Genomic DNA, 14,908 nt, shown 5'->3' with positions numbered 1-14,908 from the left:
TGGTCTCGGGGAGCATGGTTGGCCCCGAGGGCCTCGTGCCTGAAGTGTTGCCCCGAACGTGGTGTTGGGGCGTCCCTGGTCACCCAGCTGTGGGCTGGGTGGGAGGGGACAGGCGTCGCAAGACTGGGCCCTGAGCATGAAACCCCATACCCCAGAGTCCTGGTTGGACTTCCTCTCCTTCTGGGTCCGTGTGCAGCCCCTTACAGGGGGCGTACTTATCAGCATGGACTTGTTGGGGTCTGGGTTTGGTAGAGACCAGGAGCGAGCAGGTGCAGCATCTCGAGACGCTTGTCCCAGGGTGTGAGGTGAGGGTATTTCCAGGAGAGGAGCCTCAGGGAGGGGTCTTGGGAATGACAGCGCACCCCAGCCTGTGCCTGCTGCCCTGCCTCCCTGTCCCACCGTCCTCAGGGCTGGCCGTTAGAGCATCCGCTCTCTGCAGTTCAGAGGGGGGACCCCCGCCAGTGGGACTCCAGGGGCTCCCCTGGAACTGGAGCTGACGCCTCTCCCCCCGGGCCTCTCCGGACCCGCGTTGTCACCCACAGTGCCTGGCCGCTGGCTCCATCATCATGAACCGTGAGCTGGAGAGCATGGCCATGCGCCCGCTGGCCAAGGAGCTGACCCGCAGCCTGGAGGACGTGCGGGGCGCCCTCCGAGACCAGGCGCTGCGCGACCTCCACACCTACACGGAGAAGATGCGGGAGGCGCTGAGACACTTCGATGTCCTGTTTGCTGAGTTCGAGCTGAGGTGACTCTGAGGCCTTTGCCTCCTGTGTCTGGGGGGACATCAGCCCCAACGCACCAGTCACGATGTTTCCCATGGGATGGATGTGCGGAGTGGGTAGCCAGGGCGGGTTCAGGGCCGGCGGTCCGTGTAGTGAGCCCTGGACCCATGAGGCAGGGGTGTGGGGGTCAGGCTGGGTGACCTTTCCAGGGGTCCAGCCCACCCCCTCTGCCTCTCCCCGATGCACCCCAGCACGAAAGAGCCGGGAGGCGCCTGCCCGTAACAGTCACCAGGAGTGGATATGCCAGCCTCCACCCGTGCCGCCGCCCGATGCTCTGCTGCTCCCTTCCCACCTCGCCTCCTGCCTCACCTCCCGCTTCGCTTCCCGCCTGCTTCCTGCCTCTGACCTCCTGCCTCTGGCTCTCACCTCTGCCTCCTGCCTCGCCTCCCGTCTGTGCCTAGGCTCACCGTGCGGGGCTTGGTGTTCGCAAGCTGCCCCCTTCACCCCATCTGTTCATCTGCCCCCGCACAAACACCACGAGCATCACGTCCCCTCACCTCCATGTGCTCAGACCCCGGACACAGTGGAGCAAGGGAGGGGTGGCCGTGGCTCCTGGACGTGGGGACTTCAGCTCCCTGGGGTGAGGGCAAGGTCACCTCCCAGGTTTGGATTGCACGACACCCTCCATCACCACCCACCCGGTGCCCCACCCATGTCCTCCCGCCTGCTGCTGTCCCTAGCCTGGGGAGCCAAGGCAGAGCCCTCCCCCTTCTCCATCCAGTGCCTCCCTCCACCCCCAACCCCCTCCAGGCTGCACTCATCTGCTCCTTCCCTGTAGGACACAAGCAGGGTCTGGGGGACTCCTCACACCCAGCACTGGGGGGCAGGCACGCCACCAGCTCCCACAGATGCGGAGACGATCGCGGTTAGGTGTGAAAAAGTGGGACCCCAAATCCGCATCCATGGAGGTCCCAGTTAGCACAAATTGTCCATCGCATAAGCTGGCAAGTGAAAGATAGTGCCCTCCAGGAGGCGGGAGCACAGACTCTGGTTTTCCTTCTGTATCCTTTTCTGGCTTCCCCCGGTCCCAAAGAAACTTTTATTAACAGGAGAAAATCGGGGCTGGGAAGTTAGGATCAAAGAGACGTGTCCTAACCTGGGGAGGGGTAGGACACGGTGTCTCTTGCCCAGGAGGCCCCTGTGCCCCACCCGGTGTGACCACCCCCACCCTGCGGTCTTCACCCACCTGCGCGTGCATCCATCCACTCACTCACACTCACGAAGGTCGGCACCCAGTCAGGGACATCACAAAGCAGGCAGTGCCAGGCCCAGGGCGTGCAGAGCCCAGGAGGGGGAGGGCCATGGTTTCAGGTGAGACAAGGCCAGGGTTGAGGGGGACCAGGCTGGGCAGGGCAGGGGGCGCAGGAGGTGCTGGACTAGGCCTCACCCTGGAGGAGGCTTGATTTCAGACACAAATCGTCAGGCCTCATGCCGGAAGCTGCTCATGTCTGAGGCATGTTTGGCTTTCATCTGAGATGCCATTCTTTTTGGGGGGACACTTGGGTGGTGGGGCAGCGCTCACCTCCCTGGCTGTGTCTGCAGCTACGTCTCAGCCATGGTGCCTGTGAAGTCCCCCAGGGAGTACTACGTGCAGCAGGAGGTCATCGTGCTGTTCTGTGAGACCGTGGAGAGGTGAGGCCACCCCTGACTGCCACAGGGTCCTGCTCCTCCCTGGGGCAGCTGCAGGGACAGGGATACCTCTAGCCACCTTCCCCTTCCAAGTCCACCTTCCCCTGGCAAGCACACCTACAGCTTCCTTTCTCAGCTGCACCATCCCTTCTTCTGGGCCCAGAGGGCTCTCCTGCCAGGGACTTCCCTGGTAGAGCCCTGGAGCAGCCCCACAAGGCAGCACAGAGAGCTGGACGCCTCACCTCCTTGCCTTCCTCACCTCTACACCTCTGTACCCTCCACACCTCCATCCCTTCCTAACCTTCACTCCTCCTTAACTCCTCACTTCCTCACCGCCTCACCTCCACACCTCCACACCTCCATCCCTTCCTAACCTCCACATCTTCTCAACTCCTCACCTCCTCAATTCCTCAGCTCCTCACCTCCACACCTCCTCATCTCCTTGCCTCCACACCTCCTCACCTCTACACCTCCTCAACTCCTCACCTCTATACCTCCTCACCTCCATGCCTCACCTCCACACTTTTGTTCTTTCTTGACCTCTTCACCTCCACACCTCCTCCACACCTTCCTCACCTCCACAACTTCCTCACCTCACCTCCACACCTGCCTTCCTGACCTCCTCACCTCCACAACTTCTTCACCTCCACACCTTCCTCACGTCCTCACCTCTACAACTTCCTCATCTCTACCTTCCTTACCTCCTCACCTTCATACCTCCATGCCTTCCTGATCTCTATACCTCCACACCTCCTCACCTCCACATCTCCCCACCCTCTCACCTGCATACCTTTCTGGCTTTTATACCTCCACACCTCCTCACTTTCATGCCTTCCTCACTTCCACTCCTTCCTCACCTTCATGCCACAACTCCATACCTATACCTCCTCACCTTCCTTACCTCCCCACCATCCTCATCACCCCTTTGCCCTCATCCTCCTCTCCCCACCTTCTCATTTCCTTACCTCCACAGGCCAGGATGGAGCCCTTGCTGGGTTGGAGGTCTCCTGAACAAGGTTTTGCTGATTGAAACATCAGTATTCTTGCCATGCCTTGGACAGTAATTGAAGTCAGATTTTTTAGTGGACTTTGGGACTAAGATATAGCCTAGAATGTTTTGCTCGTCTGACTAGCGCTGTGGTATTAGAGAAGTCTTGAAATTGCCTCATATCACTTCGTAATTACAGTCATGTTATTCGCTGTTTATGTATTGAAATACATTTCAAATTGCTAAAAAATAAGATGGTAGGAAAGACCTTGTCCTTGGAACCATTGTGACGTGACTTGAGCAGTGCCAGCTCACTGAGTGTAGAGAGTCACTTGCATTTGCCTGGAGCATGAGACTAAATCCAGCAGAGCGCTGTTCGTTCCTCAGGAAAGTGTTAAATTGTGTGGGGCGGTGTTTTTGTTCCACGTTTATTCTTGTCACTTGAGTTGCTTCAATTTTCTGGCTAAGCAAGCCCATGGCAGGATGAGCTTCTGTGTTTTGTTTGCTGGACACCATCGCTGCCCTGTGGGCCCCTCAGCAAGCACACCTTGCCCCTCCCTGCACCTTCCGTCCCAGAAGTGGGATTGGGCAGGTGGAAAGTCAGGGAAGGGGAAGCACCAGCCACCTTTGCTCGGGCCTTCTGGAGCAGAGCATGGCCCCTGTCACCTTCCTGGCCATCAGCTGAGCACAGATGCAGGTGTGGGTGGAGCGGGCCATGGTGGGTGTTGGGAGGGCAGGCCTCACCCTTCTTGCTCTCTGTCCCTCGGCCAGGGCCCTGGACTTCGGGTACCTGACCCAAGACATGATTGACGACTACGAACCGGCCCTCATGTTCACCATCCCCAGGTTGGCCATCGTGTGGTGAGTGTTCTCCCGCCTGGGATAGCCATTGGGCGGAAGCCTAGCAGGACTGTGGAGTGAGACAGTGCTGGGCCCCTTCTGGTGTTGATGGCTGGCCCTTACACCCCCAACAGGTGGCTGCTAGCCGCCCGCGCGGCACCAAGCAGGCCTGCTGTCGGCCCTCACCAGGTGTTCTGAGGGTGAGGGAGGGACCCCCCCCCACCCTAAATAGTACGAGATGGCCGGACACCCAACACCCAACGGCACAGGTGAGATGGACAGTCACCTAACTCACAGCCCAAGGCAGGAGCGCCCCCACACCACAAAGAGCCACGTGGGGGGCATGCAGGAGCAGAGTGCCCAGCCCAGGCTGTGGGAGGATCCCTGGCTCCCGTGGGGGGACGTGATGGGCTTACATGAGTCATTCACAGGCTGGAGGGAGGTGGGGGGGCATGAAATGAGCCTGAGCAGGTGAAGAGCAGGTGGGGTGCAGCTGCTCTGGCAGTAGGGAGGGGGAAATGCGCGCTGAGGCAGAGCTTTCCCTACTGGGTACAAAGCATGAGCTGGAACTCAGGAGCAAGCCTCTGGGGTCTTGTGGGTTTAGACATGTTGGCCAGCACATGGGGTCAGGCCTTATGTTCCCCAAGGCAGGATGTGTGTGGTCAGTGGCAGAGTACTTTGAGCTTCTTGAGGCCAAGGTCAGGTCAAGGTCAGAGCCTGGGTGTTCTGGGCTCGGCCTGGGGCTTCTCGCCCAGACCCTGACTCCACGGCAGGGACCACCCTTGCCTCTTGCCAGGTGAGGGGGCGTGGGGCAGGTGGTCACAGGGGGAGCCCAGTGGAGAGGCCTGTAGGTCTGGCCACCTTGGAGGGGCCCCATGGGCAGCTGGTGTGCAGGTGTGGAGCTGGGCAGAGAGGGGACCAGAGTCCTAGGGACAGATGCTGATTGCAGATGCAGTCATTGGCGAAGCAGTCTGGGAGAGTGTGGGGTGGAAGCAGAGGCCAGGACTGGTCCAGGCATCGGCCCCCCTCCTAGGGAAATGGGGATGCAGTGATGGGAGTGGTGGGGGTCAGGATGGTGCAGCAGGATGAGGTCAGCTTCTGGGCCAGAGGGGCTTCCCTCAAGCAAGTTGCACTGCGTGTAGAAGGCATATGGGGCCAACAGGGACGCTGGAGGTCAAATGGCCAAGACATGCCAGGTACAGTGTCTCAGGGGAGACACCAGGTACAGAGGCTTGGGGGAGGGAGAGCTGGAAAGAGGGGTTGAGGCTCAGGGAAGCCTGAGCATCTCTCCTTGACCTGACTGTGTCCTTGGAGCTGCCTTCCATGGCAGTCTCGCTACCAGGACCCCTAGCCTCCACCCCTTCCTTTTATATCTCCTTTCCTGAAACAATCTTCTCCCCAAGTTTGCCTGTCAGGGAAAGCAGGAGTGCGTCCCAGCGCCCCAGAACACACACACTTTACAGTTGCTTTAATCATTAGAGTCTGAGATTCTGCCTTCACCTGAAGCTGAGCGGTGCAGAGGACAGATGTCCCCTGGGACCAGCTCCGGTGGTCTGGCCTGAAGTGGCCCCTTGGTGGGCCAGGTAATTTTGTTATATCGTTATTTGCTTTCTTGGCAGCGGCTCTCTGCGGCCAAACTCATGCCCAAGACAAAGCTCCTTCGAGCTAGGGCCTTGCTTCTGTGGGCCTGGGCCCCGGGTTGGCGAGCCCCTCCCATGAGAGTGGCTTTTGTCCCCTCCCTCTGCGTCATGCAGTTCACAGCCCCTTTTCTGGTAGCGTGGAGACCCTGGCCTGGAGGTGTTTCCTTTTTTCTTTTTTCTTTTTTTTTTAAGATTTTATTTATTTATTTGACAGAGAGAGATCACAAGTAGGCAGAGAGAGAGGAGGAAGCAGGCTCCCCTGCTGAGCAGAGAGCCCGATGTGGGGATCGATCCCAGGACCCTGAGATCATGACCTGAGCTGAAGGCAGAAGTTTAACCCACTGAGCCAGCCAGGCACCCCCTATGGTTCTTTTCTAAAATGCCTTGGCAAGTGCCTTGAAGCTCAGGATCCAGTGCCCCCAGCTCTAAGCCTGCGTCTGGGATTTCATCATGCTGGCTGGAGGTTGGGGGGTGGTTCCCACCATGCTGGAGGGGTTCCCAGGCTGGCCACCTGACTGTGCACAGGGGTGCTGGTGTGGGCGCATGCTGGCCAGCCTGCCCTGTTGAGCTGTGTGGCCTCTTGGAGGCTCCCCAGCTCCACGGGGCTAGGCAGCATCTGGGATCGTGGGGACACGAAGGCCTTGTGCTGTAGTAGACGGAACCTATCCTCAGCTTCATGGAAATGCTCAGACTCTCCCAGGCACTTTAAAAATACAATCCATTTACAAGAAAGGCGAAGCATTAGACAGCCTGAGCACTTGGGCTCCAGGTTCTCACATAAGCCTGCTGAGCGAGGGCGGTCAGACTTCACTGGCCAAGCCATCAGCCCTGGCCCAGACCTGGTGGTCATGGGACCGTTTTCTCAGGCCTTCTCATTGAGTAGCCCCCCAAGATCACTTTTCCCTGACCAGCGTCACTGCGCCCTGTGTGCCGACTGCAGCTGCCCAGTGGATATCTGACTTCTGCTCCTTCTCTGTCCCCTGGTCCTGGGAAGGAAAGTGAGGGTCCCACGGCTGGGCCTTTGTCCTTGTGCCCCTCTCCTGGCAACAGTGTGTGGGGGCCTCTTGGAATCCCCCAGGACAGGCGGAAAGGCTCTGAGTCACAGTGAAGGTAGGCTAGTTTTGGAGTTGGAGTGAAGGGAGAGCAGGTGCAGGGAGGCCCACTGGGAAGTAGGAGCAGAGGCAGGGACCCAAAGCCCAGAGTTGAGGGAACAGAGGTTCTTGGCTTGGCTGTGCCTGGAGGGAGGCCACACGATGGCCCCAGGGCCACCTCTGACCCTCACGGGCCCTCCCTCAGAGCCAGGCTCTGCGTCTGGGGCTTTAAGGTATACGAAACTGTAACTGAAGTTCTCCATCCTATGGAAGGAGGGGTAGAGCAGTAAGCAGCTGTCCCCAGAGCCTCCCCCTTCAGGGTCACTCCAGGACTTGCTGGGTCCTGTATCTGCCCAGTGAGCCTATGTTGAGCCCCTGCTGTGTACCTGCCCTGTGCTTATCCCCAGGGATGCCAGGACACCTCTGGGGCAAGTGTACAGGTAGGAGAGATAAGAAGTTGCTGTGGGTTTTTCTGGATGCTGGGGTAGAATAGGACCCGGAGCAGAGCCCCTCTAGAGAGGACAAGAGCTGTGAGCATGAGGGGCGGGTCCCCAGTCCTGGAGCAGAACCCTGGAAGCTGGGGTGGGAGCTGGTCAGGCGGCTGCAAAGGGGTGGAGGCAGCACCTCTGGCTGGAGGAAGGGGGGGTGGGTCATGGGTCACATGCGGCAGGGAAGCCAACACTCTGGAAACAGCAGCCTTCAAGGGTCACATCTGTGCTGTGGGTTCCTGGTGCTCCAGGTGACTCTCAGAGAGCAGTGAGAGCAGAGGGGGATCTGGGCGTGAGGCCTCCCTACTGCACCAGCACCCCCTCCTGCCTCTAGGAGCTCCAGCCCCTTCCCACCCACCCTGCTCTGAGCTCTCCCAGGAAAAACTCCCCCTCGAGGTGGCATGGCATCTGTGGGCCCATCACAGGTGAGGAGACAGGTGTGGAGCGGCCGGATGGGGCCCAACCCAGCCCTGCTTGTGCCTGATGACCACTGAGCTTTGTGGCCCTGGGGAAGCCCCCCTGAGGTAGAGGCGGTAAGAGGAGCTCTGGGAGATTGGCGGGGATTGGGGGAGGGCTGTGAAGGGGGGTGCCTGGAGGCTTAGAGGAGGCTCAGGAAGAGGCTGGCCAGGCCAGGTGCTGGGTGTCCATGGGGCTGGACAGGGGTTTGGTCTTGTCCACGCCCACTCGGGTGCCAGCCCTGAAACCCTGCCCCCCCCCACTTCACCTGTGCCCCTGGGCCAGGCCCCCGACTTAGCATCACATCCTCACTGGTCACTCTACTTCCTCTCTCTCATTTTCACACTCCCTGCCACCCACATCTATCCTGCAGTCCTACTACCAGAATTTTCCAGAAGTTGCTGCCCCATGGGGGTCTCTGGCCTCCCATTGTTTCCTTGCCCACGTGCTTCACCACCAGAGACAGCCCCCTGCCCAGTCCCTTCCCAGTCTTCCAATCGCCACACAACCTTCCTGGCCTGCAGCCCTTCTCCCACAGGTGCTCACCTCTAGCAAGGTCGTGTGTGTACTCGAGTGTGTAACTTAAAGTGTACAGTGTACTATCACCATTAATTTCAGAACATTTTCGTCCCCCCAAAAGGATACCCTTCCCTCCTTAGCTGTCACCTCCACCCCCTACAATCCCGCCTGCCTAGCACCAGGAGACCCCAGATCTGTTTCTGTGTCTGTAGGTTTGCCTGTTTGTGATGTTTCATATAAATAGGATTTGTGTTATTTTCACATCTCCCCATGTGCCTGGAAGCGCTACCCTAAGGGGTGTTCACGGGCTGTTTTCTCTCAGAGGCCTGAGCACTTGGCGGGTAGCGGCACAACTTTTGCAGAATTTGGTTGCATTGACTTGACAGGGCACCATCTGTATTTAAAGATTTTTACTGAAGTTTATTTTTAATCATGAAAATCTGAGGGGCTAGATATCCAGAATTAAGGGATTGTTTAAAAACAATACTTCAGGATGCCTGGGTGGCTCAAACGGTTAAGTGTCTGCCTTCGGCTCAGGTCATGGTCCCAGGGTCCTGGGATCAAGTCCTGCATCGGGCTCCCTGCTCAGTGGAGACTCTGCTTCTCCCTCTCCATCTGCCTCTCCCCCTGCTTGTGCTCTCTCTCTCTCAAATGAATAAATAAAATATGTAAAAAAACAAAACAAAAAACAATACTCCAGGTGTTTAGGTAACATTGGTGAAAAATCCCAAAAAGCCATGGAAAACGTCCCTAGCGTGCTATGAAAAATTATACCAAACACTGTGTCTCTACTTAACATGACCTCTTGACATGGTAATTATAACTTCTGTAAACAGAATCAAAGCAATAAATGTTAATTTTTTTTAGTGTGGTAAAATAGACATAACACAAAATTTACCACTTTCACCCTTTTTGAGTATACATCAGCAGCAATTAGCACATTCACACTGTTGAACCACCCTGTCCAGAACTTTCCCATCATCTGGAACAGAAATGCTGTTTCCACTAAATGCTAATTCTCTACTCCCTCCCCCGGCCCCTGGTACCCTCCAGTCTACTTTTTCTCTGTGAGTTTGACTCCTCTAGGGACCTCATATAAATTGAGTCATTATACAATATTTGTCCTTTTGTATCTCGGTTATTTCACTGAGCATCATGTTTTCATGGTTCATCTACATGGCATGTAGAAACTTCAGTCTTGAAGAATAGTCCATCGTATGTAATTAAATATTACTTTAAAGAAGAAATTTCCAATAACATCCTAAAGAAAAAAGCACTGAGGAGTAAATTTAACCAAGGAGGTGGAAAACATGTACACTGAAAATTATAGGACATTCCTGAAAATAGCTAAAGACCTAATTAAATGAAAAGATAGCCCATATTCATGGATTGGAAGGCTTGCTATAGTTAAGATGGTGATACTTCCCAAAGTTATATATAGATTCAATACATTTCCTATAAAAACTACCTTGGCCTTTCTTTTTTTGCAGAAATGGAAAAGATCCTCAAATTCATATGGAAGCTTTGAATAGCCCAAACAATGTCGAAAAAGAAAAACAAAGTTGGAGGACTCGTATGTCTCGATTTCAGAATTTACTACAAAGTTATGATAATCCAAAGTGTGGTACTGTCATAAGAATAGACGAACGGAAAAAAAATCAAGACAACAGAAATAAGCCAAATATCAATAGCCAACTGGTTTTTGACAAGGGGGCCACGGCCATTCAATGAGGAAGTTAGTCTCTTCAACAAATGATGATGGAACAACTGGATGGCTGTATACCAGAAGAGCAGAGTTGGGCCCTGTAATGATTAATTTTATGTGTCCACTTGTCTAGGCCATAGTACCCAGATATTTGGTCAAACACTAGTTTGGATATTGCTCTAAGCTATTTTTAAAATGAGATTAACATTTAAATTTTGATCTTGAGTAAGGTAGCTTACCCTTCATAATGTGGGTGGGCCTCGCCCCATCAGTTGAAAACCTTAAGGGAAAACAGAGTTCCCCAAGTGAAAGGGAATTCTACCTCCAGACTGTCTTCAGACTTAAGCTGCAGCATCAACTCTTCCGAGGCTCTAGGTTTCTAGCCTGCCCTCCTACTCTGCAGAGTTTGGACGTGGCCGCCATCCACAGTCATGGGAACCAGTTCCTCAAAATCTCTTTCTCTCCAAAATAAATAAATAAACCCAACAAACCAACCAACCACCCAAGCTCTCCCCCTTCCCTGTACACACACACACACACACACACACACACACACACACACTACATTTGTTCTATTTCTCTGGAGAACTCTGACTAGTACAGGAGGTAAATCTTCACATTCCCTGGCTTGGCAGTAGATTCTTAGATTTGATACAAAAAGCACGAATGACAAATGAAGAGATAGGTAAATTGAACTTCATCAAAATTAAAAACTTTTGTGCATTAAAGGACATTATGAAACAGTAAAAAGGTGACTAGAAGAATGAGAGTGGGGACTCAGATTTCCTCTCAGGCTGGGCATCTGCCTGGTGCCCAATCTAGCCAGCCACCCATCCCTGACTCTGAGTGTGCCCAGCAACCCTTTCTCCCTCCATCTCTGCCAGGCTCAGCCCTGGGGGCTGCCTTGCCCTCCTCAGCAGTGGCAGGAGCACCGACCTCTGTGGCCTGGGATGGTCCTGTACTGGGAGCCCTCCTAAGTACTGGTTTTGTTTCTGAGTCTCCAGACCAGCCAGTCAGCCCCGGGCCTTGTTCTCAGGGCACTGATGGGCAGCCAGTGTCCTTCCTGGGACCCAGGAGCAGAGTTAGGCTCCCTTCCTGCTCCCTTTGCTGCTTTCTGAAGGACAAGATTGCCAGGAAGCCCGGGCAGGGCCCCTTTTCACGGCCTTTGTGCCGAGAACACTGACTCAACGATGAAGTTAAGGTTCTATCTTGGGAAGTTGTCCCCCAAACACTGTTAATTTAACTGGAACTGTCAGCTTGTGTCAGATCCATAAAACATACTGGAAGGAATGGAAGGCTGGCCAGGTTGTCCTCTGCTCTCCATCCAGACCTATGTCCAGGACACAGCTGCTCCTGGCAGCCCCAGCCCTCCAGCTGCCAGAGGAGGTAGCACAGCCCATGATTTTCCTGTGACTTTTGAATCTTCCTTTGTGCACATGAAATCTAACCTTTTAAAGGGAAAACAGTCCATTCAGTTTTACCAGTTTCTCTCCCTGTACTGGACACGTTCCTGAGCCAACGAGGACTCCATGTTGGGTGGTGATGACCTGACCCCAGTGCAGCGATGAGATTCTGTTCATTTGCAGAGAGAGACACGGGGGCAGTTCTTCATTCATGCAAACAAATCTGCGAGTCCCTCCCCTGTGCTCTGACAAGGATGCAAGGAGTAGTCACTGTGTGTGTGTGTGTGGGGGGGTCATTCCCTGGGTGGCCCCTCGATGTGAGCTGTCTGGTCTTGGGGCCCCAGGAGGAGGTACCCGCCAGAAGGGTCCTCCAAGGATGGTCTTGTTCTAGGAGAAGCAGGTCTGGACAGGATGGTGGGCATGCTTGGGGCTGGGCAGTGCATGGCAAGATTGCCATAGGGAATAAATGAGGTGCTGCCTGTGGAATGGGGACCTCCTGGAAGGGCATCTGAGCAGAGCCACATGGGGCTCAGCCGTGGGACTGAGGAGAGAGGGTCTGTCCTTCCTGGGGGTGACAAGGCTGTCTCCAGGCTTGAAGAGTGAGGGAGCAGGAGCCAGACCTCTACAAGGGAAAGGGGGCTTGGGGACAGGCTGGGCAAAGGTCAGGGGAGCCACGAAGCACACAGCTCACTGTGGGGGACCTCCCAGGGTTCCAGGTGGGCAGGACTAGCAGTGGGGGGTACTGCATTGTCACAGCTGGTGTGGTCTGGGAGGCAGGAGAGGCTGTGGTCAGGGAGTTGGAAGGACTCAGTGTGGAGCCGGGTGAGTGAGGGCCGATTCTGGGAGTCCGGTGGGAGGCTGGGAGGACAGCTTGGAGGCACGTCTGGGAGAAGTCCCACCCTATTTGCGACAAAGGTCCCTGAGATGCTCCTCCGGCCCTTGTGGGACCCCGCCAGGGCCCAGCCCCCAAGGCTCAAGTGTCTGTGTGCCTTGGTGCAGAGCTATGGGTGCATGGGTAGCAGGGGCCCTGGCTCTCACTTTCCACTTTCCCGTCACATCTGTGGTAGGGGCACCCCACTAATTCACAAAAGCTTCTGCATGTGCGTTACATTTAAACACAAAACTGAAGTTTCCATTTCCAAGGAGTTAGTTTTAGTAACAAATCTTGATGCTGATTTTTTTGATTGCAGCAGGGATGTGAACAGATAAATTTTTATGATTATTTTATGATCCCTCAAGTGAACATCCCCTAATCAGCTTCAGAAGATGATCAAGTCTGGCAATTTTCAGTGCATTTTTCTAAATGTATTTAATATTCAGTCACAAGAGGTGAGGTGTGTGTGGTCTCAGAGCCCCTGGCTGTGGTCTGGGCTTGTCCTGGGGGGGCTGCAGGGCCTCACCCCATCCTGGCTTTTGTCTTGAATGCAGTGGCCTCGTGGTCTATGCAGATGGACCTCTGAACTTGGACCGCAAGGCAGAAGACATGTCCGAGCTATTCCGGCCCTTCCACACGCTGCTGCGAAAAATAAGGTGGGAAGCGGCTGCTCCGGGAGGGCGGGGGAGGGTAGGGGGGTTGCTGTCGTCCCTGTTGGGCCCCAGCCCTCCTTTCTGTGAGGACAGGTGGGTTCTTCCCGGTCCTCTCTGCTCCAGGCAAAGGTGTGCCTTGGTCTTCATCTGTAGTTACTGGTTCATAGTGTTTCAAGCCCCTGTGTAAACCCACATACACCCTTGTCTCCCCTCAGAACCCAGCTCTTTGTGCTTGGGTAACAGCATGACCTTGGGCACAAACTGCCAGCCACATGACTGCAGCCACCATGCTGAAAGCTCTGGCCCTGGGCCCTCTGAGAGAGGGAGAGGCTGGGAAATGGGATGACACGGGTGCCCCCCCCAGGGCCACACAGACTGCAGGGGAGGGGTGGGCCCTGGGAGGGCGGTGACAGGGCTGCGGCTGGGGCCCATGCAGGGACGGGTGCTTGCTTGGGCTTTCGTGGGTGCTCCCACCAGTATAGAGGTGCCCTGCAGTCTTAAGCACAGGGCTCCTCCCCTGCTGTGACTTGTCCTGGCTCCCCCAGCAGTCCCGGGCAATGGGTCCAGGTGGCATTGATGTCCTCGGCCCCCTGTGTGCTGCCCTGGTGGCCTGGAGGTGTCTGCTGTGGGTGACTGTCCTTTGCTCTAAGGGGCTCCCCTCGGCTTTCAGCAACAACAGGCCTCAAGCCAGCCTCCTCCATCTTGGGCCTCCCCACAAACCCTCATTTCCCACTGGCCCGGAGCCCTCCCAGGTGGCCCTGGACAGATGGCACAGCAGGAGGCTGTGGGCCCTTGTCCGCTGAACTCCTTCTGGCCCCGTGGCCTCAGACTCCAAGGTCTTTCTTACTGTGGTCCCAGTCTCTGTAAGCTCCCTTCTGTGCTTTTGGTGGAACTGATGACCCTGTGGACTTCCATGTGGACTTCCTGGGTCCAGCAGGACAGCCTAGCCCAGGGCAGCCAGCGCTGGCTTCCCTTTCCTGATGCCAGTTCAGGCAGACAGCTGGAGAGTCCCCTGCTCCCAGCTGCCCTTGGCCCCTGCAAGAGCCAACATGCAGTGAATCAAGATGGGAGGGAGAGGGGTGCCTGGGTGGCTCAGTGGGTTAAAGCCTCTAAACCTAAAGCTCAGGTCATGATCCCAGGGTCCTGGGACCAAGCCCTGCATCAGGCACTCTGCTCAGCAGGGAGCCTGCCTCCCCCACCCCTCTGCCTGCCTCTCTGCCTACTTGTGATCTCTCTCTGTCAAATAAATAAATAAAATCTTAAAAAAAAAAATAAGATGGCAGGGAAAGGCCCAACAGGGTGGTCCTTGGAGAGTCACTGGCCCTAGGGGTGGGTGAGGCACAGCCTGGGTCCTGTGATAGGTGCTCTTTCCAGATGGGGGACACTGGGCACTGGGACATGGGCAGGGGAAACAGTCCAGAGCATCAGAGACAGGTGCAACATGCTCTGAGGTCTGACGTACGTGACTGGAATTAGAAGGAAGAAAAGAGGGGCACCCAGCTGGCTCAGTCTGGGTGGGCGGGCCTGCCACTCTTGAGTTTGAGCCCAATGCTGGGTGTGGAGATCACTTTAAAAAATCAAATCTTAAAAAAAGAAGAAGAAGAAGAAGAAGGAATTTTCCAAAACTGAAGAGAGATCTCTGCCCACAGACCCAGGAAGCTCAAGAACTACAAGGAAGACAGATAGAAGCAGACTTAGTATATCAAAGTAAAACTGCTGAAAACAGAGAAACAAATCTTAAACGGCTAGAGAAAAAGGACATATTTCTGGGAAAAGAATGTAAGATTGATAGCTGTCTCCTGAGAAATGAACAATGGGAGCCCAAAGGCAATGGAGTGAT

At 55.3% G+C, this 14,908-nt stretch overlaps 1 protein-coding gene across 11 annotated transcripts in view; it reads left to right on the top strand.

The window, feature by feature from the left end:
• The window catches only part of ZFYVE28 (zinc finger FYVE-type containing 28), a 103,880-nt gene that overhangs the window by 60,238 nt on the left and 28,734 nt on the right, over positions 1 to 14,908 (top strand). For 6 of the 11 annotated variants that reach the window (XR_006605197.1, XR_006605195.1, XR_006605194.1 and 3 more), the window contains exons 4-7: positions 543 to 745; positions 2,325 to 2,414; positions 4,171 to 4,260; positions 12,970 to 13,071. Coding sequence is in view for 6 of the 11 variants with exons in the window: in XM_045074771.1 (XP_044930706.1) it covers positions 543 to 745; positions 2,325 to 2,414; positions 4,171 to 4,260; positions 12,970 to 13,071 (485 nt within the window). In the remaining 5 variants the exon portion in view is untranslated. Of the gene's footprint in view, positions 1 to 542; positions 746 to 2,324; positions 2,415 to 4,170; positions 4,261 to 4,373; positions 4,509 to 9,923; positions 10,007 to 12,969; positions 13,072 to 14,908 lie in introns of those variants that run through there. The other 5 variants (XR_006605199.1, XR_006605198.1, XM_045074774.1 and 2 more) reach the window with 5 other exon arrangements.

The sequence above is a fragment of the Mustela putorius genome, unplaced genomic scaffold (genome assembly GCF_011764305.1).
Source record: "Mustela putorius furo isolate JIRA1106 unplaced genomic scaffold, ASM1176430v1.1 tig00000083_pilon_pilon_pilon, whole genome shotgun sequence".
NCBI classification, from domain to species: domain Eukaryota; kingdom Metazoa; phylum Chordata; class Mammalia; order Carnivora; family Mustelidae; genus Mustela; species Mustela putorius.
The sequence above is the reverse complement of the archived record's forward strand: the minus strand, read 5'-3'. Positions and strand labels throughout refer to the sequence as shown.